A 27,080-nucleotide genomic window follows, 5' to 3' on the forward strand; every position below is an offset into this window, starting at 1 on the left:
CCGTTGTGTCCTTGAGCAAGACACTTCAGCCTTGCTCCTGATGGGTGCTGGTTAGCGCCTTGCATGGCAGCTCCCTCCATCAGTGTGTGAATGTTTGTGTGAATGGGTAAATGTGGAAGTAGTGTCAAAGCACTTTGAGTACCTTGAAGGTAGAAAAGCGCTATACAAGTACAACCCATATTTTCATAATAATGATCTTGCAGCAGCCAGCGTCATCTCACAAGACCCTCCGGTACCGTGAATGTCATTTAAGTGACGTCTTGGTGAAGATTGATGATCACTAATTTTTAGGTCTATTTTTTTTAAAAGCCTGGCTGGAGATCGACTGACACACCCCCCGCGGTCGACTGGTAGCTCGCGATCGACGTAATGGGCACCCCTTCTCTAAGGTAAAGAAACAGTCCCACATTTTTCAAACTGTCATTTTCTCAAAAATTGGACATGTACGGATTCATTCTGGTTGTGTGAGCAGTAGATGGCAGTCACACATAAGAGATACGTGTGGACTGCATGTTGACGCTTGTTCAATAAATGGTGCTTACAAAAAAAGCCCAAAACTTTGATGTTCCATTGACAATATAGAACATTACACACGGCGCAAAGAAATCTGTTAGAATCTCGTACATGTGACGATAGAAGCAGCGAAATGCATGCGTCCGGCTGGCACGCAGATAGCATTGCGTGAAAGGCGGGCGCGATGACATTAAAAATAAAGCCATCACGGCACGCCCTCAATGTTGTAGTCCGAACGAAAATCAGAGAACGTTGACCCCGGGTGATGTCCGGGAAAGGCACCAAAATCCGGAATCCCCCCGTAACAGTCTGGGCGGTCGGCGATTGTGCAGCTGAGCCGCAACCGAGTTGCCAAAGAGCCGCATGCGGTTCCGGAGCCGCGGGTTGCCGACCCCTGATATAGGCAAATAAAAATAAAAACGCCGAACAATATTTCATGTTTTTTTTGCCAAGAAAATTAATTGTGTCTATTGTTTGTAAATCAAACTTGTATAAGTACTTTTAGAGCCCATTGACAACAATGATAACCGTGGTATGATATTTTCTTATCCAAAGTATGGAGGATAGGCATTTTAGGGGTCTTGGAATGTATGGTTCCTCTTCAAGCACTGATGGAATATAAAGACACGTGGCTCGCTGTAATCTGTCAATAGCTGGATGCAATCATTGCATATGAAAAGTAAGGTGGAGGCTTCTGCAGCAGGGACATACAAATCAGAGCCTGTCAATGTCCATCCACAAACCTACAATCACCTGCATGACATGTTCAATAACACCTTGCAGGCAAACACACCCAGACTGCCAAAGCTGGACAAGAAGTCAAAAGTACAGCTCTGAAAAGTTGTGAATTAAAAGTGGGAGACTAAGTGTAGTCCAACTAATGTTGTTTACTGCAAGCCAGCCTCTGTGCTGCAGTATAAATATGAAACTGCAATTAAAGAGGTGGTAGGAAACAATAACAAAGTGTGCACGCTACTACAAGATGAAATGCTGGACTTGGGGAAAGTGTCAGGCAGGCTTCAGCTAGGACACCAGCTGACATTTTGTTTGTCCGTCCTGTCCATCTACTCGGACTAATCACATTGTTGATGTAGAGCAGGGGTGCCAAACGTACGGCCCGCGGGCCGGATCAGGCACGCAAACAGGTTTTATCCGGCCCGCAGGATGAGTTTGCTAAGTATACAAATCAACCTGAAATTTTTGATAGAAAGAAACAGCTCTTCTACGTGTGTCTACTGGATGTTCCATCCATCCATCCATCCATCCATCATCTTCCGCTTATCCGAGGTCGGGTCGCGGGGGCAGCAGCCTAAGCAGGGAAGCCCAGACTTACCTCTCCCCAGCCACTTCGTCTAGCTCTTCCCGGGGGTTCCCAAGGCGTTCCCAGGCCAGCCGGGAGACATAGTCTTCCCAACGTGTCCTGGGTCTTCCCCGTGGCCTCCTACCGGTTGGACGTGCCCTAAACACCTCCCTAGGGAGGCGTTCGGGTGGCATCCTGACCAGATGCCCGAACCACCTCATCTGGCTCCTCTCCATGTGGAGGAGCAGCGGCTTTACTTTGAGTTCCTCCCGGATGGCAGAGCTTCTCACCCTATCTCTAAGGGAGAGACCCAAACTCATTTGGGCCGCTTGTACCCGTGATCTTATCCTTTCGGTCATGACCCAAAGCTCATGACCATAGGTGAGGATGGGAACGTAGATCGATTGGTAAATTGAGAGCTACTGGATGTTGCAATAGCTATTATTTGTATCTCTGTAGATCAGGGGTCGGCAACCCGCGGCTCCGGGACCGCATGCGGCTCTTGGATCACTCTGATGTGGCTCAGCTGCATACTTGCCGACGCCCCCCATTTTTCCGGATTTCAGTGCCTCTCCCAGAAATCTCCCCAGGATGACATTCTCAGATATTCACCCGGACAACAATATTGAGGGCATGCCGTGATGGCAATGCTTTGAACGTCCTCTCAAAGATGTCGTCGCGTCCGCTTTAATACCATGCTATCTGGGGGCCGGCCCGCCACATTTGGTGTGTGGCTGCTGACTCAACGTGCAAGCGACTGCAAGGCATACTTGTTCAACAGCCATACAGGTCACACTGAGGGTTGTGATATAAACAACTTTAACACTCTTACTAATATGCGACACTGTGAACCCACACAAACAAGAATGACAAACACATTTCGGGAGAACATCCGCACTGTAACACAACATAACAAATACCCAGAATCCCATGCATCCCTAACTCTTCTGAGCTACATTGTACACCCCCCCCCCTCTCCGTGCGTCAATTGAGGTGGGCGGGGGCGTATAATGTAGCCCGGATGAGATAGGGATGCATGGGATTCTGGGTATTTGTTCTGTTGTGTTTATGTTGTGTTACAGTGCGGATGTTCTCCCGAAATGTGTTCGTCATTCTTGTGTGGCTGCTGACTCAACGTGCAAGCGACTGCAAGGCATACTTGTTCAACAGCCATACAGGTCACACTGAGGGTTGTGATATAAACAACTTTAACACTCTTACTAATATGCGACACACTGTTAACCCACACAAACAAGAATGACAAACACATTTCGGGAGAACATCCGCACTGTAACACAACATAAACACAACATAACAAATACCCAGAATCCCATGCATCCCTAACTCTTCTGAGCTACATTGTACACCCCCCTCTCCGTGCGTCAATTGAGGTGGGCGGGGGCGTATAATGTAGCCCGGACGAGATAGGGATGCATGGGATTCTGGGTATTTGTTCTGTTGTGTTTATGTTGTGTTACAGTGCGGCTGTTCTCCCGAAATGTGTTTGTCATTCTTGTTTGGTGTGGGTTCACAGTGTGGCGCATATTAGTAAGTGTGCTAAAGTTGTTTATATCGCAACCCTCTGTGTAACCTGTATGGCTGTTGAGCAAGTATGCCTTGCAGTCGCTTATGTGTGTCTGCAGAAGCCTCATACAACATGTGAATGGGCTGGTAAGCTGTTTGTGACGGTTGTAGAGGGCGCTAAACGCATTGTTATCATAGCACGCTCTTATTATTGTTGTTTGGGTGAAAACCAGCAGACATTCGAGAGAACAGTTGCCCTGAAACTCTGTAGTCTCCCGGAAAAATTGAGACGGGCGGCAAATGTGATGTTGTCAAGCGGCATTCAAATAAAGCTCGCGGGCCGCTTTAATATTAAATTTTCCTATTAAGGTGCGGGCCACGTGTCTGAGACCCCAGGTTAATACATAGCACAAAACAAAACTTTGTACGCTGTGTTATTTCATTTTGAATTTCAAAAGAGTTTTGTGGCTCCCATAGTTTTCTTTATTTTGTATAACGGGTCAAAATGGCTTTTTGAGTGGTAAAGGTTGGCGCCCCCTGCTGTAGATGATGGTACATATGTACAAAATAAACCACATGATATTAGTACATCAATCGAGGAAAATTATCAAACTACATACACGGCATGCTGTAAATTGATTTTGATATTTTTTTATCTTGATTGGTTGAAAATGAACACCATGGAGTTGACTGATGAACATTATTACATCATTCATTCAGAAAATATAAATAACGACAAATAAAGATAGAATACTATTAACCGCAACATGTAAGTGTAAAAAAACAACAACATTATTATTTGTACATTTTCAGAATATGCTTCTATGTTTAAACACAGAAAACAATCTGAAGGTGTCTTTATTTTTAAGTTATCGTGCTGGGATTTTACCAGTCCGGCCCACTTGGGAGTAGATTTTTCTCCATGTGGCCCCCCCCCATCTAAAATGAGTTTGACACCCCTGATGTAAAAGAATCTATATCTGATGCACACATTTACTTTACTGTTTCTCTTGTTGCCTTATGCGTATTCCACTTTATTAAACAGATTTTTATTCATGTTTGGAGCAGCCCGACCGGAGCAGGAGGGGATAGAAGGAAGAAAAAAAAGAAGACTTAGGGGGAATTTGCAGAGACAAGAAGGGGATTAGACAGAGAGACGACAACAACAATAACAGAACAGATATGTACAAATATGATGGTAAAAGTCCAAGAAAGAAGCAGTTAGCAAAATAAATAATGATACGGAAATGACAATGAGCATTATTACACTACATATGGATCAATACAAATAGCACTATTGATAATAAATAATAACAATAATGACCTCTATGATCAACAATACAGTTGTTTCAAATGCAACAACACATACAGTATACGTAATGATAACTTGAAATACAAAAGAAAGCAGAAAAATGGAGGGGAAGAAAAAAAAAAGTAACTATATTTACCTTGTAGATTGTTATAGTAAAGATAGGTTAAGCTTTGTCAGTGTGCCATGTGTTATCCAGTTTACAATACCTCCCACCCACTACACTAGGACCTTATGGAGAGAATGAGCACGTTCAGTGGAAGTCTCAGACTCCCAAAATGTAACACGGAACGACACAGGAGGTCCTTCATACCGACAGCCATCAGACTTTATAAACATATGTTCTTTGACTGTACTTAAATGTAGAATATATTTATATTATTCAAATATTATATATATTATACTATTTATTATTATCATTGGGGCGGTATAGCTCGGTTGGTAGAGCGGCCGTGCCAGCAACTTGAGGGTTGCAGGTTCGATCCCCGCTTCAGCCTCCCTAGTCACTGCCGTTGTGTCCTTGGGCAAGACACTTGACCCACCTGCTCCCAGTGCCACCCACACTGGTTTAAATGTAAAAATTAGGTATTGGGTTTCACTATGTAAAGCGCTTTGAGTCACTAGAGAAAAAGCGCTATATAAATATAATTCAATCAATCAATCAATGTTTACTTATATAGCCCTAAATCACTAGTGTCTCAAAGGGCTGCACAAACCACTACGACATCCTCGGTAGGCCCACAAAAGGGCAAGGAAAACTCACACCCAGTGGGACGTCGGTGACAATGATGACTATGAGAACCTTGGAGAGGAGGAAAGCAATGGATGTCGAGCGGGTCTAACATGATACTGTGAAAGTTCAATCCATAATGGATCCAACACAGTCGCGAGAGTCCAGTCCAAAGCGGATCCGACACAGCAGCGAGAGTCCCGTTCACAGCGGAGCCAGCAGGAAACCATCCCAAGCGGAGGCGGATCAGCAGCGCAGAGATGTCCCCAGCCGATACACAGGCGAGCAGTACATGGCCACCGGATCGGACCGGACCCCCTCCACAAGGGAGAGTGGGACATATCACTTCACTTCACTACCCTAGGGCAACAACATTAGTATATCCCAACAACTGTAACCCAAAAAAAGGCCAGCTATGGAGTCAACAGGGGCTCCTCTATCCCGCCCACTAAGCCTTCTATAGAACCATCCAAAATGCACTAAGTGTACTCCGTTCACATCTCATCTCCTCCACAATAATCAACCACTACTGTCAAATGGGAACTGCACTTTTTTTTTGGAATTCTGTCTATTGTTCACAATCATTATGAGAGAAGAATAAAAAGAACACACTTTTTATTCTTAGAATTTTGAAGATGCTTAAAAAACGCTTGGAAGATGCAGATAATGGGAGTCACCTTTGTAGCCTTCAAAGTCCTCTAAAATGACTTCAAAACCTTACATCAATGTTATATATACACACTGAAAGTTTGTATATTTATAATGTAGTAACAGACACCTTCATAACAATATGTTATATGTACAATATAAACACTGCAAGTATATATAAATATATCCATCCATCCATCCATTTTCTACCGCTTATTCCCTTTTTTGGGGTCGCGGGGGGCGCTGGCGCCTATCTCAGCTACAATCGGGCGGAAGGCGGGGTACACCCTGGACAAGTCGCAGTGGGGCAAAAAAGTATTTAGTCAGCCAGCGATTGTGCAAGTTCTCCCACTTAAAATGATGACAGAGGTCTGTAATTTTCATCATAGGTACACTTCAACTGTGAGAGACAGAATGTGAAATCCAGGAAATCACATTATAGGAATTTTAAAGAATTTATTTGTAAATGATGGTGGAAAATAAGTATTTGGTCAAGCATTCAAAGCTCTCACTGATGGAAGGAGGTTTTGGCTCCAAATCTCATTCATTCTTTCCTTAACACGGATCAATCGTCCTGTCCCCTTAGCAGAAAAACAGCCCCAAAGCATGATGTTTCCACCCCCATGCTTCACAGTAGGTGTGGTCATCGTGGTCATAATAATAATGATCTTGCAGCAGCCAGCGTCATCTCACAAGACCCTCCGGTACCGTGAATGTCATTTAAGTGACGTCTTGGTGAAGATTGATGATCACTAATTTTTAGGTCTATTTTTTTTAAAAGCCTGGCTGGAGATCGACTGACACACCCCCCGCGGTCGACTGGTAGCTCGCGATCGACGTAATGGGCACCCCTGACCTACACTCATTCAGCCTGTTGTTCACTATTCTTTATTTATTTTAAATTGCCTTTCAAATGTCTATTCTTGCTGTTGTATTTTATCAAATAAATTACCATGAAAAAACGCGACTTATATGTTTTTTCCTTCTTTATGATGCATTTTCGGCAGGTGCGACTTATACTCCGGAGCGACTTATACTCCGAAGAATGCAGTGTGTGTATGTGTATATATATAAACGTAGTAAACACCTTCATGACAGTATGTACAATATACACACTACAAGTATATATATATATAATGTACCAACATACGCATTCTGGGTTGTACTTGTATAGCGCTTTTCTACCTTCAAGGTACTCAAAGCGCTTTGACACTACTTCCACATTCACACACACATTCACACACTGATGGAGGGAGCTGCCATGCAAGGCGCCAACCAGCACCCATCAGGAGCAGGGGTGAAGTGTCTTGCTCAGGACACCGGACGTGACGATGTTGGTACTAGTTGGGATTTGAACCAGGGACCCTCGGGTTGCGCACGGCCACGCCGTCCCTATTCATTACAATATGTAATATGTACAATATTTACCAGATTTTGATAATTCTAGTCAATTGCGGAAGTGACTTCTTAATACTTGACTATTGTTGTTGTTTATGATCAGAGCCCAGTATTGAGTGTTATGACATACTGGGAGGTTGTAGAACATTTTTTGACTGTGTACCTACTTCTTGGCAGCTGATACTGCTATTTACATTCTATTTGATTGGAAATACTTGACACTTTCAAACTTCAAAATGCATGGGTTTGATTGTATTTAGTAAGTTGTATGATTGGTATTTCCTCAAATCTTCTGTTATTGTGACCATCTGGCAGTCATGTACAACATGTAAGCCTGCTTCCAATTGTCTGTATGGACGTGATGAAGTCTAAGCGGTATGTATGCATTAAGTTGTTGTTCTGGACGTACCGAACACGCTCCTGCTGTCTTCAATTAGCAGCAGCTCTCTTTGGTGAGAATGTAATGGTTTGATTGTCCGAGCTGGTGTGATCTGCGTCATACCTCACGGAGGATTACTCGGGCCTCTTTTGTGCGGCCAGCGGATTGTCTGGCTCACGCTGTTTGGCTAAAAGCTCAGACTGGCTGTGCAGGATTTCTGCTCAGCGCACAATGTTGCACTGGCTCCAAGAAGGAGAGGCTTTGTGAATGAGCAGCATGCTGCTATCACCAAAGGCCAGGGTGGCTGTCGCTAAATGTTGCATAGGAGGCGGCTCACGGGCACCTTTTCAAACTTCTCTCTATCCCGTTCTCCGTGTGTGTGTTCTACCCACCTTGATCCGACAGGAAGTCCAGCATGGTCTGCAGCAGGAAGGACAGGTGGCGTACGGAGAGGCCGGGGTTGCCCATGCGGCGGGAGGCATACACCAGCTCGTGCAGGAGACGCATTTGAACGGCAGCCCAGCCTCGGTGAGTGCCTGCAGGGGAGATGATTGACACCTTAGTCTACAAGGGGAAAATTATCAGCACACCTATGTAAGCGTCAATATATACCCTGATGTTGCAGAAAAAAAGACCATATATTTTATATATATATATATATATATATATATATATATATTTTATATATCTTGCCGATTGTATTGTACCATATGTCCCGGCAAGAAATCTGCGTTCAAAGGACTCCGGCTTATTAGTGATTCCCAAAGCCCAAAAAAAGTCTGCGGGCTATAGAGCGTTTTCCGTTCGGGCTCCAGTACTCTGGAATGCCCTCCCGGTAACAGTTCGAGATGCTACCTCAGTAGAAGCAATTAAGTCTCACCTTAAAACTCATTTGTATACTCTAGCCTTTAAATAGACTCCCTTTTTAGACCAGTTGATCTGCTGTTTCTTTTCTTTTTCTTCTATGTCCCACTCTCCCCTGTGGAGGGGGTCCGGTCCGATCCGGTGGCCATGTACTGCTTGCCTGTGTATCGGCTGGGGACATCTCTGCGCTGCTGATCCGCCTCCGCTTGGGATGGTTTCCTGGTGGCTCCGCTGTGAACGGGACTCTCGCTGCTGAGTTGGACCCACTTTGGACTGGACTCTTGCGACTGTGTTGGATCCATTATGGATTGAACTTTCACAGTATCATGTTAGACCCGCTCGACATCCATTGCTTTCCTCCTCTCTAAGGTTCTCATAATCATCATTGTCACCGATGTCCCACTGGGTGTGAGTTTTCCTTGCCCTTATGTGGGCCTACCGAGGATGTCGTGGTGGTTTGTGCAGCCCTTTGAGACACTAGTGATTTAGGGCTATATAAGTAAACATTGATTGATTGATTGATATTTTTTTAACCGATTTCCGAACTCTAAATGGGTGAATTTTGGCGAATTAAACGCCTTTCTATTATTCACACTCGGAGTGATGACGTCACAACCTGACATCACATAGGTCAGGGGCGCCCACACTTTTTCTGCAGGCGAGCTACTTTTCAATTGACCAAGTCGAGGAGATCTACCTCATTCCTATTTATAATTTATATTTATTTATTTATGAAAGAGACATTTTTGTAAACAAGTTAAATGTCCATCCATCCATTTTCTACCGCTTATTCCCTTTCGGGGTCGCGGGGGGCGCTGGCGCCTATCTCAGCTACAATCGGGCGGAAGGCAGGGTACACCCTGGACAAGTCGCCACCTCATCGCAGGGCCAACACAGATAGACAGACAACATTCACACTCACATTCACACACTAGGGCCAATTTAGTGTTGCCAATCAACCTATCCCCAGGTGCATGTCTTTGGAAGTGGGAGGAAGCCGGAGTACCCGGAGGGAACCCACGCATTCACGGGGAGAACATGCAAACTCCACACAGAAAGATCCCGAGCCTGGATTTGAACCTAGGACTGCAGGAACTTCGTATTGTGAGGCAGACGCACTAACCCCTCTGCCACTGTGAAGCAAGTTAAATGTGTTTAATGATAATACAAGCATGTTTAACACACATAGATTCCTTTCTTTCATGAAGACAAGAATATAAGTTGGTGTATTACCTGATTCTGATGACTTGCATTGATTGGAATTAGACAGTAATGATGATAACGCCCACGTTTTCAAATGGAGGAGAAAAAAAGTCCTCCTTTCTGTCCAATACCACATGAAAGTGGTTGGATTTGGCATCTCATTTGTCCAACTTGCATACTCGTTTTTAAACACTTTGTTATGAGAGTAGCATATGTGTGTGGCCCTTTGATGTCTGGCAGCAGGTGAGTGTGCGGGTGGGCAAGCAAGTGAGAAAGCGGTCGCTGAGGGCGGGGGAGAAATACATTGGCATCAAACTCCGTAGCTTGCTAGCTTGTGCACGCTAGCTTTCTGAGACTCTTATTTTGTTAGCACAGGCAGGATGAAACAGGTCTTTTATGGTGAAGACAGGAACTGTGCAGTCGGTCTTTAGAGTTTTGACAGTAGGTACGGAGTCTCTAGAAATAAAATGTGTTTCTTTGCGTCCGCCCTGTTAGTGATTTTTTTCTTAAATATGAGCTCGCAGCAGCCAGCGTCATCTCACAAGATCCTCGGAGTTCCGAGAATGTCAAACAACTGACGAAAGTGAAGTCTTGGTATGAGTGATGATTGCTCATTTTTATGTCTATTTTTTAATGCCTGGCTTGAGATCGACTGACACACCCTCCGAGATCGACCAGTCGATCGCGATCGACGTAATGGGCACCCCTGACGTAGGTAGTCTTGCCGATTGTATTGTACCATATGTCCCGGCAAGAAATCTGCGTTCAAAAGACTCCGGCTTATTAGTGATTCCTAGAGCCCAAAAAAAGTCTGCGGGCTATAGAGCGTTTTCCGTTCGGGCTCCAGTACTCTGGAATGCCCTCCCGGTAACAGTTCGAGATGCTACCTCAGTAGAAGCATTTAAGTCTCACTTTAAAACTCATCTGTATACTCTAGCCTTTAAATAGACCTCCTTTTTAGACCAGTTGATCTGCCGCTTCTTTTCTTTTTTCTCCTATGTCCCCCCCTCCCTTGTGGAGGGGGTCCGGTCCGATGACCATGGATGAAGTACTGGCTGTCCAGAATCGAGACCCAGGATGGACCGCTCGCCTGTGTATCGGTTGGGGACATCTCTACGCTGCTGATCCGGCTCCGCTTGAGATGGTTTCCTGTGGACGGGACTCTTGCTGCTGTCTTGGATCCGCTTTGAACTGAACTCTCGCGGCTGTGTTGGAGCCACTACGGATTGAACTTTCACAGTATCATGTTAGACCCACTCAACATCCATTGCTTTCGGTCCCCTAGAGAGGGTGGGGGGGGTTGCCCACATCTGAGGTCCTCTCCAAGGTTTCTCATAGTCAGCATTGTCACTGGCGTCCCACTGGATGTGAATTCTCCCTGCCCACTGGGTGTGAGTTTTCCTTGCCCTTTTGTGGGTTCTTCCGAGGATGTTGTAGTCGTAATGATTTGTGCAGTCCTTTGAGACATTTGTGATTTGGGGCTATATAAATAAACATTGATTGATGATTGATAGTCAATCCGCCATTTTCTCAAACACGTTACAAACACCAAGTCAAATCAGCTCTGTTATTTTCCGTTTTTTCGACTGTTTTCCATACCTTGGAGACATCATGCCTCGTGGGTGTGTTGTCGGAGGGTGTAACAACACCATAAGGGACGGATTCAACTTGTCTTACGTGGAGTGTGCATCGATTAGCAAGGCATGCTAATCGATGCTAACATGCTATTTAGGCTAGCTGTATGTACATTTGTAGCTATATTTGCATCCAGCCTTTCCCTCCACCCACATTTAATGCCAAACAAACACTTACCAATCGACGGATTTAAGTTGCTCCTGCACATTTTACCGGCGATGCTAAGGCAGACATGGCACAAAGATGTATGGATATCCTGCGACACTCAATCGTTGGTTAGAAGGCGATCGCCGAATAGCGTCAATAGCTATTCGCTCAATAGCTTCAGTTTCTTCTTCCATTTCGTTTTCGCTATCTGCTTCCATACTCCAACCATCCGTTTCAATACATGCGTAATCTGTTGAATCGCTTAAGCCGCTGAAATCCGAGTCTGAATCCGAGCTAACGTCGCTATATCTTGCTGTGCTATCCGCCATGTTGTTTGTATTGGCAGCACTAGATGACGTCACAGGAAAACGGGGCGGTGGCTTCACAGATAGCGAAAATCAGGCACTTTAAAACCTTTTTTCGGGATATTCAATGATGGGTAAAATTTAGAAAAAAACTTCGAAAAATTAAATAAGCCACTTGGAACTGATTTTTTATTGGTTTTAACCCTTCTGAAATTGTGATAATGTTCCCCTTTAAGTATGCGATCAAATACTGGATACAATCACAACAATAATTGTTTGATGTTCATGACTATAAATCACTACTTTTTTCCTCCACTTTCAATCTTACAGATAATAAAACATTCCGGCTAATTTATGGGACTTTTCTTCGCTAACCGCCATAATGTTTTGTGTTCAACAAATACTTTTCATCAACCATCTACAGAGACACTGAAAAGGTGTGTTATTGTTTCTGCTATGGCGCCATCTTCTGGACGAATTGACTCACTGCAGGTGATGCGCGTTGAACGTCTAAAAGGAGGGGTCACCAACCTTTTTGAAAGCAAGAGCTACTACTTGGGTACTGATTCATGCCAAGGGCTACCAGTTTGATACACACTTAAATAAATTGCCAGAAATAGCCAATTTGCTCAATTTACCTTTAATAAATAAATATATATATATGTAGAAAATGGGCATTTCTGTCTGTCATTCCGTCGTACATTTTTTTTCCTTCTACGGAAGGTTTTCTGTAAAGAATAAATGATGAAAAAAACACTTAATTGAACAGTTTAAAGGAGGAGAAAACACAGAAAAAATGAAAATTTAATTTTGAAACATAGTTTATCTTTAATTTTGACTCTTTAAAAGTCTAAATTCAACGGGAAAAAAACTGAAAAAAACTAACTAATTAGAATCTTTTTGAAAAAATTAAAAAAAGAATTTATGGAACATCATTAGTCATTTTTCCTGATTAAGATTAATTTTAGGATTTTGATTACATGTTTTATCCATCCATCCATTTTCTACCGCGTATTCCCTTTGGGGTCACGGGGGGCGCTGGTGTCTATCTCAGCTACAATCAGGCGGAAGGCGGGGTGCACCCTGGACAAGTCTATGTTAAAATCCAATCTGGACTTTGTTAGAATATATAACACATTGGACCAAGCTATATTTCTAACAAAGACAATTCATTAGATTTTCCAGAAAAACATTTTTATAAGAAATTCAAAAGACTTTGATTCTACAGATTTTCTAGATTTGCCAGAATAATTTTTGGGAATTTTAATTATAAGTTTGAAGAAATATTTCACAAATATTCTTCTTTGAAAAAAAAAGAAGCTAAAATTAAGAATTAAATTAGTCTTTACAATAAAAAAAATTTATTTACTTGAACATTGATTTAAATTGTCAGGAAAGAAGAGGAAGGAATTTAAAGGGTAAAAAGGTAAATGTGTTTAAAAAATCCCAAAATCATTTTAAAGGTTGTATTTTTTCTTTAAAATTGCCTTTCTGAAAGTTATAAGAAGCAAAGTAAAAAAAAAAAAATGAATTTATTCAAACAAGTGAAGACAAAGTCTTTAAAATATTTTCTTGGAATTTCAAATTCTATTTCAGTTTTGTCTCTCTTAGAATTAAAAATGTCGGGCAAAGCGAGACCAGCTTGCTAGTAAATAAATAAAATTAAAAAAAATAGATGCTAACTGGTAAGTGCTGCTATTGGAGCTATTTTTACAACAGGCCAGCGGGCGACTCATCTGGTCCTTACGGGCGTTGGTGACCCCTGGTCTATAGTATTTCCTTCCGTTTAGTGCCTTAAACTGGAAGTACAAGTGCCGTTCTGTCAGCTAGTCGTCCATTGCGTTACTACTCGTATGTTTTACTCATTCATCACTCTGTGTGTTTTAAATACAACAAACAATTCATACTTACTAAATGTCAGCTTGATGGTAGTGTTTTCATGCATATTTCTACGTGCTATCGTAATGTAATCAAGCTTGAGTGGTTAGCATTAGCTAATATGCTAACACGGTTACAATTGTCTGAATTAGTGTTATTAACTTACAACGGCATTTGTTTTTCATTTCAGTTTCACAAATTCCTCAGTAAATTCACCAAAACGTTATTGAGTCTGTTTAGCTGATTGGGGAGCTAGCTTGCGCTGCTAGTGGGTCCATGACCATGACTGACGTTTTGTTTGATCAGACGTTTTACTGCCGTGTGGCAGACACCATTAAGGTAAGTAAATAAACATTTATGAAATCTTTCTGTGTAAATAACTCAATTCACAATATATATATATATATATATATATATATATATATCTGCAGCCTATTGTTCAGAGCGGCCTATACGTGAAAAGGTTTTGTTTTTCAAAATTTAGTGGGTGTGGCTCATACGGAAAATAGGGCGCTTCTTTTTTTTTTAATTCATTTAAAAAAAAATATATATATATATTATTTAATGATGTTTATTATTTATTTTTTATTTCTATTTGCCTTCTTGTAATTGTATGCATTTGTAAAGCACTTTGGATTGTCCATCCATCCATCTTCTTCCGCTTATCCGAGGTCGGGTCGCGGGGGCAACAGCCTAAGCAGGGAAACCCAGACTTCCCTCTCCCCAGCCACTTCGTCTAGCTCTTCCCGGGGGATCCCGAGGCGTTCCCAGGCCAGCCGGGAGACATAGTCTTCCCAACGTGTCCTGGGTCTTCCCCGTGGCCTCCTACCGGTTGGACGTGCCCTAAACACCTCCCTATGGAGGCGTTCGGGTGGCATCCTGACCAGATCCCCGAACCACCTCATCTGGCTCCTCTCCATGTGGAGGAGCAGCGGCTTTACTTTGAGTTCCTTCCGGATGGCAGAGCTTCTCACCCTATCTCTAAGGGAGAGACCCAAACTCATTTGGGCCGCTTGTACCCGTGATCTTATCCTTTCGGTCATGACCCAAAGCTCATGACCATAGGTGAGGATGGGAACGTAGATCGACCGCTAAATTGAGAGCTTCGCCTTCCGGCTCAGCTCCTTCTTCACCACAACGGATCGGTACAACGTCCGCATTACTGAAGACGCCGCACCGATCCGCCTGTCGATCTCACGATCCACTCTTCCCCCACTCGTGAACAAGACTCCTAGGTACTTGAACTCCTCCACTTGGGGCAGGGTCTCCTCCCCATTCCACCCTTTTCCGGGCGAGAACCATGGACTCGGACTTGGAGGTGCTGATTCTCATTCCGGTCGCTTCACACTCGGCTGCAAACCGATCCAGTGAGAGCTGAAGATCCCGGTCAGATGAAGCCATCAGGACCACATCATCTGCAAAAAGCAGAGACCTAATCCTGCGGTCACCAAACAGGATCCCCTCAACGCCTTGACTGCGCCTAGAAATTCTGTCCATAAAAGTTATGAACAGAATGGGTGACAAAGGACAGCCTTGGCGGAGTCCAACCCTCACAACCCTTTGGATTGTGTTCTACAAATAAACTTCCATCCATTTTCTACCGCTTGTCCCTCTCAGGGTGGCCTCGATGATTTATTTGTCCATTATTACAGTAAATACGACGACACTTCAAGCTGCAGCCCGGAACAGCACCGTATGTTATCATTAGTGGCTTAACAGAACAGAGATATTTATAAAATATCTATATTTGACTAATTAAAGTGAATAAAAATGACAGGACGAGCACGCAGGTGGAAGTGAAGCAACTATATTTGTCACACAAGGTTATACAATCTGTGTATAATCCTTTGTTTAGTGGCCGGTTTTTCAACGCTCCCTTGGTTCAGTTATCTTGTTGCTAGGTGGCTCATTTTTGTTTATTAGATTAGATTAGATTAGATTAGATTAGATTAGATTAGATAGTACTTTATTTATTCCGTCAGGAGAGTTCCTTCAGGAAAATTAAAATTTTCAGCACAATCCCATTCAAGATCAGACAAACATTACAGGGAGACAGAACAGGATCGCTGACGGGTCTGCCGGCTTCCAGCGCCCCTTACAAAAAAGATGACATACAGGTAAACAGAAGATTAAAATAAAATAAAAAAATCGGTCTTAGCCTAGGCCCTGGAGTGGGGGTGCAGACTGAGGCCAAGGGAAAAAAAATTGACTAGACTATTGACTAGAGTCCTCACCTGGTCCTCACCCTTTGTATTCTGCTCCTTCCCCTGTCTTAGTCTCTACAGTTTGTTTGTTGTTTTTGTTTCAGGCTAGGGAGGTTTTTCACTCTGCTATCTTCACGCCAGGCTAAACTAGCACCCATGTTGTTATGTGTATTCATGTCAATCAATCAATGTTTATTTATATAGCCCCAAATCACAAATGTCTCAAAGGACTGCACAAATCATTACGACTACAACATCCTCGGAAGAACCCACAAAAGGGCAAGGAAAACTCACACCCAGTGGGCAGGGAGAATTCACATCCAGTGGGACGCCAGTGACAATGCTGACTATGAGAAACCTTGGAGAGGACCTCAGATGTGGGCAACCCCCTCCTTCTAGGGGACCGAAAGCAATGGATGTCGAGCGGGTCTAACATGATACTGAGAAAGTTCAATCCATAGTGGCTCCAACACAGCCGCGAGAGTCCAGTTCAAGCGGATCCAAGACAGGAGCGAGAGTTCCGTCCACAGGAAACCATCTCAAGCGGAGGCGGATCAGCAGTGTAAAGATGTCCCCAACCGATACAGGCGAGCGGTCCATCCTGGGTCCCGACTCTGGACAGCCAGTACTCCATCCATGGTCATCGGATCGGACCCCCTCCACAAGGGAGAGGGGGGGGGGCATAGGAGAAAGAAAAGAAGCGGCAGATCAACTGGTCTAAAAAGGAGGTCTATTTAAAGGCCCCACCCCCCTCTAGGGGACCGAAAGCAAAGGATGTCGAGCGGGTCTAACATGATACTGAGAAAGTTCAATCCATAGTGGCTCCAACACAGCCGCGAGAGTCCAGTTCAAGCGGATCCAAGACAGGAGCGAGAGTCCCGTCCACAGGAAACCATCTCAAGCGGAGGCGGATCAGCGGTGTAAAGATGTCCCCAACCGATACAGGCGAGCGGTCCATCCTGGGTCCCGACTCTGGACAGCCAGTACTCCATCCATGGTCAGCGGATCGGACCCCCTCCACAAGGGAGGGGGGGACATAGGAGAAAAAGAAAAGAAGCGGCAGATCAACTGGTCTAAAAAGGAGGTCTATTTAAAGGCCCCCCCCCTCTAGGGGACCGAAAGCAAAGGATGTCGAGCGGGTCTAACATGATACTGAGAAAGTTCAATCCATAGTGGCTCCAACACAGCCGCGAGAGTCCAGTTCAAGCGGATCCAAGACAGGAGCGAGAGTCCCGTCCATAGGAAACCATCTCAAGCGGAGGCGGATCAGCAGTGTAAAGATGTCCCCAACCGATACAGGCGAGCGGTCCATCCTGGGTCCCGACTCTGGACAGCCAGTACTCCATCCATGGTCATCGGATCGGACCCCCTCCACAAGGGAGAGGGCGGGGGCATAGGAGAAAGAAAAGAAGCGGCAGATCAACTGGTCTAAAAAGGAGGTCTATTTAAAGGCCCCCCCCCCCCTCTAGGGGACCGAAAGCAAAGGATGTCGAGCGGGTCTAACATGATACTGAGAAAGTTCAATCCATAGTGGCTCCAACACAGCCGCGAGAGTTCATTTCAAGCGGATCCAAGACAGCAGCGAGAGTCCCGTCCACAGGAAACCATCTCAAGCGGAGGCGGATCAGCGGTGTAAAGATGTCCCCAACCGATACAGGCGAGCGGTCCATCCTGGGTCCCGACTCTGGACAGCCAGTACTCCATCCATGGTCATCGGATCGGACCCCCTCCACAAGGGAGAGGGGGGGGGGCATAGGAGAAAGAAAAGAAGCGGCAGATCAACTGGTCTAAAAAGGAGGTCTATTTAAAGGCCCCCCCCCCTCCCCCCTCTAGGGGACCGAAAGCAAAGGATGTCGAGCGGGTCTAACATGATACTGAGAAAGTTCAATCCATAGTGGCTCCAACACAGCCGCGAGAGTTCAGTTCAAGCGGATCCAAGACAGCAGCGAGAGTCCCGTCCTCAGGAAACCATCTCAAGCGGAGGCGGATCAGCAGTGTAAAGATGTCCCCAACCGATACAGGCGAGCGGTCCATCCTGGGTCCCGACTCTGGACAGCCAGTACTCCATCCATGGTCATCGGATCGGACCCCCCTCCACAAGGGAGGGGGGGACATAGGAGAAAGAAAAGAAGCGGCAGATCAACTGGTCTAAAAAGGAGGTCTATTTAAAGGCCCCCCCCCCCTCTAGGGGACCGAAAGCAAAGGATGTCGAGCGGGTCTAACATGATACTGAGAAAGTTCAATCCATAGTGGCTCCAACACAGCCGCGAGAGTTCAGTTCAAGCGGATCCAAGACAGCAGCGAGAGTCCCGTCCTCAGGAAACCATCTCAAGCGGAGGCGGATCAGCAGTGTAAAGATGTCCCCAACCGATACAGGCGAGCGGTCCATCCTGGGTCCCGACTCTGGACAGCCAGTACTCCATCCATGGTCATCGGATCGGACCCCCTCCACAAGGGAGGGGGGGACATAGGAGAAAGAAAAGAAGCGGCAGATCAACTGGTCTAAAAAGGAGGTCTATTTAAAGGCCCCCCCCCCCCTCTAGGGGACCGAAAGCAAAGGATGTCGAGCGGGTCTAACATGATACTGAGAAAGTTCAATCCATAGTGGCTCCAACACAGCCGCGAGAGTCCAGTTCAAGCGCATCCAAGACAGGGAGCGAGAGTCCCGTCCACAGGAAACCATCTCAAGCGGAGGCGGATCAGCGGTGTAAAGATGTCCCCAACCGATACAGGCGAGCGGTCCATCCTGGGTCCCGACTCTGGACAGCCAGTACTCCATCCATGGTCATCGGATCGGACCCCCTCCACAAGGGAGGGGGGGACATAGGAGAAAAAGAAAAGAAGCGGCAGATCAACTGGTCTAAAAAGGAGGTCTATTTAAAGGCCCCCCCCCCCTCTAGGGGACCGAAAGCAAAGGATGTCGAGCGGGTCTAACATGATACTAGAATCCATAGTGTTGACTCACTTGAGTGGCAAAGAAGAAATAGAAGCAGGAGACAGGAAAAGATACTTGCAGCAATTAAAAAAAAAAAAACAATCTCGCTGAAACCCGACTTCCAATAATGTCCAATCACATCCAAGATGCTTTTTACTTGTCAGCATTCCCCCCCCCGCCTCTCTCTTCTTGTCCGCCCATGAAGTTTATTCCACTTGGCTGCAGCTGCCATCTCAAGCATTTCCAGCACAAGCCATTGTCAAACTGCACTCAGCAGCTGGGAGCCAACACTGAGGGGCCCCGAAAGGACTTTACAGCGTCTGGCAGTCAACACACAGGAGGGACAAGAGGAGCAAAAGATGCAAAGGTGGAGGCGGGTGATGTCACTGATGATGTTCCGGGTGCTACTTAAAAAGCCATTTGTTCCACAACACATGCCCCGCCATGTTTAGTGCAGAAGCCCCGCTGGCAGAACACAAGAGAACTTTGCACACTTTTGTCATCATCATGATGATCTCTCAACTCTTTTCATGTTAGCAGAATAATCAGAAGCTTCCTCCCTCAAATATCTCATTCACGGCAAACGTTCAATAGCATGGAATCAACTTGACAGTGTTTAAAGAGGACTTCCCTATTGGTACATGTTTTGTCTCGTTTGGGTCTGCACAAGTCCACAGAATGTGGGGCAAGAAAGTATTCAGTCAGCCAGCGATGGTGCAAGTTCTCCCACTTCAAAGGATGACAGAGGTCTGTCATTTTCATCATAGGTACACTTCAACTGTGAGAGACAGAATGGGACAAAAAAATCCGGGAATTCACATTGTAGGAATTTTAAAGAATTTGTAAATAAGTATTTGGTCACTTCAAACCAGGAAGATCTCTGGCTCTCCTATAACTTCTACTTTAAGAAACTCTTCTGTCCTCCACTCGTTACCTGTATTAATGGCACTTGTTTGAACTCGTTATCTGTATAAAAGACACCTGTCCACAGCCTCAAACAGTCAGACTCCAAACTCCACTATGGCCAAGACCAAAGAGCTGTTGAAGGACACCAGGAAAAGAATTGTAGACCTGCACCAGACTGGGAAGAGTGAATCTACAATAGGCAAGCAGCTTGCTGTGAAAAAATCAACTGTGGGAGCAATTATCAGAAAATGGAAGACATACAAGACCACTGATAATCTCCCTCGATCTGAGGCTCCACGCAAGATCTCATCCCGCGGGGTCAAAATGATCATGAGAAAGGTGAGAAAAAATCCAAGAACCACACGGGGGGACCTGGTGAATGACCTGCAGAGAGCTACAACCAAAGTAACAAAGTTTACCATCAGTAACACACTACACCGACAGGGAATCAAATCCTGCAGTGCCAGACGTGTCCCCCTGCTTAAGCCAGTGCATGTCCAGGCCCGCCTGAAGTTTGCCAGACAGCACATGAATGATACAGCAGAAGATTTTGGAGAATGTCATGTGGTCAGATGAAACCAAAATAGAAGTTTTTGGTATAAACTCAACTTGTCGTATTTAGAGGAAGAAGAATACTGAGTTGCATCCCAAGAACACCATACCTACTGTGAAGCATGGGGGTGGAAACATCATGCTTTGGGGCTGTTTTTCTGCTAAGGGGACAGGACCATTGATCCGTGTTAAGGAAAGAATGAATGGGGCCATGTATCGTGAGATTTGGAGCCAAAACCTCCTTCCATCAGTGAGAGCTTTGAATGCTTGACCAAATACTTATTTTCCACCATCATTTACAAATAAATTATTTAAAATTCCTGGATTTTTTTGTCACATTCTGTCTCTCACAGTTGAAGTGTACCTATGATGAAAATGACAGACCCCTGTCATCATTTGAAGTGGGAGAACTTGCACAATCGCTGGCTGACCAAATACTTTTTTGCCCCACTGTATTTAGAAACAATCTTCATACTTTTGCACCATTTCTAATAATTGTGACGTCTCCATACATGGTAGAAATGGACCTCAAATGCTTTGCGCGAGTCCGCCATTGAGCTCCTCCTTTTTGTCTTTCCGCTCATTGCTGCTGCCATTTGTAAATCTAAGTAGCGTATACTTCTCATGTGTCTGATGGGGAGACGACGTGGTTGAAGTGGAGGCACGTCAATAAGACTTGAGGATGGTCTGTTAGACATCTATGCAACATTTTGACCAAACAAGTCTTTTACGAGTCCAAAGAAATTTAAGGCTTGTTTTAAATCAATAACATTGCATCAACATGTGATTTTATGAATGTGTTATCAATCTTACTTGTAACTTAACATCAAAACACTAGAGGCACTATAGAGAGCCTGCTGACCAACAGCATCTCTGTCTGGACTGGAGCCTGCAAAGCCTCAGACTGGAAGTCTCTCCAGACAGTGGTGAGGACGGCGGAAAAGATCATCAGGACTCCTATTCCTACTATCCAGGAGATCGCAAAAAGCCGCTGCCTGACCAGGGCTCAGAAGATCTGCAAAGACTCCTCCCACCCCCACCAAGGACTGATTTCACTGCTGGACTCTAGAAAGATGTTCCGCAGCCTCCGAAGCAGAACCTCCAGGTTCTGTAACAGCTTCTTCCCTCAGGCCGTAAGACTCTTGAACGCATCATAATTCAATTATCCCCTTAATTTCCCCCAAAATGGATTAACTCACTGGAATAAAAAAAGACAATATAACATACATCCATAAACGTGGACGCATATGAAAAAGTGTAATATATTTATCTGTAGAGTAATCTCTTTATTTATTGATATATACATTTATATATATTTATTTATTTTATATATATATTTATTGAATTATATATGCATCTTATTGCTTTTTTTATCCTGCACTACCATGAGTTTATGTAACGACATTTCGTGTGGTGTAAAGTTCAAATTTGAATGGCAATAAAAAGGAAGTCTAGGTCTACGTCTAAAACATTCTGAATTCCAACAAAACTAGTATTGATATTTCACTCGTTTTATATCTTTACAATTCAAGATAGACACTGCACCTTATGCTGTGGTCCACAAACTGCAGACATTCTCCACTTGATAAGTATTTGTCCATCTTCAACATGAATGACAAACACATTTCGGGAGAACATCCGCACCGTAAGAACTGTTTCATGAGGGGTTCCCTCAATCATAAACACAACCGAACAAATACCCAGAAGCCCTTGCATAACTAACTCTTCCGGGACGCTACAATATACACCCCCGCTACCACCAAACCCCGCCCCAACTCAAACCCGCCGCCGAAAAGAGGCATTCAATTTGCATTTTTATTTTATTTGATATGCCATTGGTATTTTTTCATTATTATTATTTAAAACTGGATTTTGCATGTCACTATAAAGTTATATAAGCCTTGCTTGGTCAATATTCAATGCTAAACTTGTTTGGGTCCCTATTAAAGGGTTAATTTGTTCAACCTCGGCTTCGTTCAGTTTTAAATTTTGACCCACTGTGCATTTGAGTTTGACACCCTGGAAGGGCTGCGACCTCGAGGAGCTCCTGCTAAATATGGAACATTTGGCAGAAATACCGGACAATTCTACAAACTTTATGGCTGGCTCACATCGTGGTCACTCCGTGATCACGTACGACCTTCTGGATGTGGACTTTTCGGGCCGTTTTGGACTGATAGACGCGTGCGTGCTAAACGTGCTAACTAGCACGGGAATACGTCGACGGCTACATCCAGCGGCCTGTCTAGTAGCAGCGGGGGCCGTCTACGGAGCAGACGCCAGCGGTGTGATCGGAAACGCGGATGCCGAGCGGGGCTAAAAACAAAGCAGAAGGCTAATCCCCACAGAACACCACTTCCCTCCATCCTGAAGCCGGATTTAAATGGAAGATGCGAGACTACTGGTCTGGGTAAGGAGTCAGTTAAATTAGAACACGTTTTTTCTGCTTTGCGTGTTTCAGAGTTGGACATGTGTTTTACTAAGGTGGCTAACTATGATGCGTGCCAATTTATCAAAGCAACAAACAAACAATCGGAAAATTCCTGTCGTATCAATTCCTAGATGTGGTCGTAATGATACAACTCTAACATTTGACAACCAAACAATTAAACAAGGCGACACGGTAAAGAATCTGGGTATTATCTTCCACCCAACTCTCTCCTTTGAGTCACACATTAAAAGCGTTACTAAAACGGCCTTCTTTCATCTCCGTAATATCGCTGAAATTCGCTCCATTCTGTCCACTAAAGACGCTGAGATCATTATCCATGCGTTTGTTACGTCTCGTCTCGATTACTGTAACGTATTATTTTGGGGTCTCCCCATGTCTAGCATTAAAAGATTACAGTTGGTACAAAATGCGGCTGCTAGACTTTTGACAAGAACAAGAAAGTTTGATCACATTACGCCTGTACTGTATATACCTTTATATACATATATACATACATATATACCTATACTGTATATACCTTTATATACATATATACATACATATATACCTTTATATACATACATATATACCTATACTGTATATACCTTTATATACATATATACATACATATATACCTATACTGTATATACCTTTATATACATATATACATACATATATACCTATACTGTATATACCTTTATATACATATATACATACATATATACCTATACTGGCTCACCTGCACTGGCTTCCTGTGCACTTAAGATGTGACTTTAAGGTTTTACTACTTACGTATAAAATACTACACGGTCTAGCTCCATCCTATCTTGCCGATTGTATTGTACCATATGTCCCGGCAAGAAATCTGCGTTCAAAGGACTCCGGCTTATTAGTGATTCCCAAAGCCCAAAAAAAGTCTGTGGACTAAAGAGCGTTTTCATTTCGGGCTCCAGTACTCTGGAATGCCCTCCCGGTAAAAGTTCGAGATGCCACCTCAGTAGAAGCATTTAAGTCTCACCTTAAAACTCATTTGTATACTCTAGCCTTTAAATAGACCCCCTTTTTCGACCAGTTGATCTGCCGTTTCTTTTCTTTTTCTCCTATGTCCCACTCTCCCTTGTGGAGGGGGTCCGGTCCGATCCGGTGGCCATGTACTGCTCGCCTGTGTATCGGCTGGGGACATCTCTGCGCTGCTGATCCGCCTCCGCTTGGGATGGTTTCCTGCTGGCTCCGCTGTGGACGGGACTCTCGCTGCTGTGTTGGATCTGCTTTGGACTGGACTCTCCCGACTGTGTTGGATCCATTATGGATTGAACTTTCACAGTATCATGTTGGACCCGCTCGACATCCATTGCTTTCCTCCTCTCCAAGGTTCTCATAGTCATCATTGTCACCTATGTCCCACTGGGTGTGAGTTTTCCTTGCCCTTATGTGGGCCTACCGAGGATGTCGTAGTGGTTTGTGCAGCCCTTTGAGACACTAGTGATTTAGGGCTATATAAGTAAACATTGATTGATTGATTGAAAGTGTGCGCTACTGACCTGCTACAGCGTTACCTGCTTATGTGCCACCTGCAGCTAGACCTGGAAAATCCTGCTCCTTACTTACGTCACACGCAGGATTCTCACAGGACTGAGGCAAAAAAATACAACCCGACCTACTGTCTGTCATCTATATTCATGTCAAACTGTGAATAAATAGTAAATAAATGGAATACCAACTATTTTGCTTTGCGCAGTCGTGAATGAGCTGAAAAGAGAAGGTTGGCATATTAACTCAACTTGCAGATTGTTGCTACTCGCCGCACGCGAACAAGACCCGGCCATGGAATGACACACATCCTCTCACCGTGCCTCTTAAACAGCGATCATGAGCATGACGCCAACGACCCTGAGCGCTTGTGTTCGCTCCCGGCGCAATCTTTTGTGTTTGCGAGCACTCGAAAAAAGCTGTGGAGTGGCTACAAAGAACCACGGGCTGAGAGAGAGAGAATGAGAGAGAGAGACATATCATGAAGACTTGGGTCTCTCTCTTTGTGCCTGAAGAGGCACTTGTGGGAAAAAAGTATTTGTCTAGTAAAGCTGTCTGTACCTTGGACTTATAAACTGCATGACATCATCAATCATGTGCAACATTCACTCATTATATGGACATGATGGCACTGGTCATGTGCAACATTCACTCACTATATGGACATGATGGCACTGGTCGTGTGCAACATTCACTCACTATATGGACATGATGGCACTGGTCATGTGCAACATTCACTCACTATATGGACATGATGGCACTGGTCATGTGCAACATTCACTCACTGTATGGACATGATGGCACTGGTCATGTGCAACATTCACTCACTATATGGACATGATGGCACTGGTCATGTGCAACATTCACTCACTATATGGACATGATGGCACTGGTCATGTGCAACATTCACTCACTATATGGACATGATGGCACTGGTCACGTGCAACATTCACTCACTATATGGACATGATGGCACTGGTCACGTGCAACATTCACTCACTATATGGACATGATGGCACTGGTCACGTGCAACATTCACTCACTATATGGACATGATGGCACTGGTCATGTGCAACATTCACTCACTATATGGACATGATGGCACTGGTCATGTGCAACATTCACTCACTATATGGACATGATGGCACTGGTCATGTGCAACATTCACTCACTGTATGGACATGATGGCACTGGTCATGTGCAACATTCACTCACTATATGAACATGATGGCACTTGTCATGTGCAGGTATGAGCGAGTGATGGCACTGGTCATGTGCAACATTCACTCACTATATGGACATGAAGGCACTGGTCATGTGCAACATTCACTCCCTATATGGACATGATGGCACTGGTCATGTGCAACATTCACTCACTATATGGACATGATGGCACTGGTCATGTGCAACATTCACTCACTGTATGGACATGATGGCACTGGTCATGTGCAACATTCACTCACTATATGGACATGATTGCACTGGTCATGTGCAACATTCACTCACTGTATGGACATGATGGCACTGGTCATGTGCAACATTCACTCACTATATGGACATGATGGCACTGGTCATGTGCAACATTCACTCACTGTATGGACATGATGGCACTGGTCATGTGCAACATTCACTCACTATATGGACATGATTGCACTGGTCATGTGCAACATTCACTCACTGTATGGACATGATGGCACTTGTCATGTGCAGGTATGAGCGAGTGATGGCACTGGTCATGTGCAACATTCACTCACTATATGGACATGATGGCACTGGTCATGTGCAACATTCACTCACTATATGGACATGATGGCACTGGTCATGTGCAACATTCACTCACTGTATGGACATGATGGCACTGGTCATGTGCAACATTCACTCACTATATGGACATGATGGCACTGGTCATGTGCAACATTCACTCACTATATGGACATGATGGCACTGGTCATGTGCAGATATGAGCGAGTAATGGGACTAGTACCTTTGCTGAAGTCCTTGGGGTCGAGGGAGAGACTGTAGCCAGGCAGCGTCTCTAGCAGCAGCTTGTAACAGGCCCTCCAGCCAGGCTCAGGGATGGTGGGCGCCACACACTGCATGGCCGCCACGCGCTTGAAGAAGGCCGACTTGCGGCGAAAGCCGATGAGCTGGTAGAGCTCGGACAAGATGCTGTAGCGCTGGATCTTCTCCTCCTCGGACAGCTGAAGGTAGAAGAGCCACATGAATGCTTGGAACTTTGCGGGCTTCCAGCATCTCCTCCTGAAGCGCCGCACACATTCTTATTCTCTTGACACAACACCTTGAACAAACCGCAAGTCCCATTGGCTTGAAATTTCTCACACAGCTCTACAATACACTCGGGGGGTTTTGATGACTCATCGCAAACTATTGACAAGCACAAACAAACAATTAAAATAATTGATTGCGATTCATCACAGATATGTTTCTAATCTACTTCTCGTATGAAAAATACTAAATACCAAGAAAAATTTTATGAATCACAACAAACATGGCACATATAGGGACGGTATAGCTCGATTGGTAGAGTGGCCGTGCCAGCAACTTGAGGGTTGCAGGTTCGATTCCCGCTTCCGCCATCATAGTCGCTGCCGTTGTGTCCTTGGGCAAGACACTTTACCCACCTGCTCCCAGTGCCACCCACACTGGTTTAAATGTAACTTAGATATTG

General features: G+C 44.6%; 1 protein-coding gene across 2 annotated transcripts in view; it reads right to left on the minus strand.

The window, feature by feature from the left end:
- trappc9 (trafficking protein particle complex subunit 9) overlaps window positions 1-27,080 on the minus strand; it is a 320,599-nt gene that overhangs the window by 266,384 nt on the left and 27,135 nt on the right. For both annotated transcript variants that reach the window (XM_061882643.1, XM_061882642.1), the window contains 2 exons: window positions 26,376-26,592; window positions 8,194-8,337 (listed from right to left, as the gene is read on the minus strand). In XM_061882643.1, coding sequence (XP_061738627.1) covers window positions 8,194-8,337; window positions 26,376-26,592 — 361 coding nt within the window. The remainder of the gene's footprint in view (window positions 1-8,193; window positions 8,338-26,375; window positions 26,593-27,080) is intronic.

Source organism: Nerophis ophidion, linkage group LG21 (genome assembly GCF_033978795.1).
Source record: "Nerophis ophidion isolate RoL-2023_Sa linkage group LG21, RoL_Noph_v1.0, whole genome shotgun sequence".
NCBI classification, from domain to species: domain Eukaryota; kingdom Metazoa; phylum Chordata; class Actinopteri; order Syngnathiformes; family Syngnathidae; genus Nerophis; species Nerophis ophidion.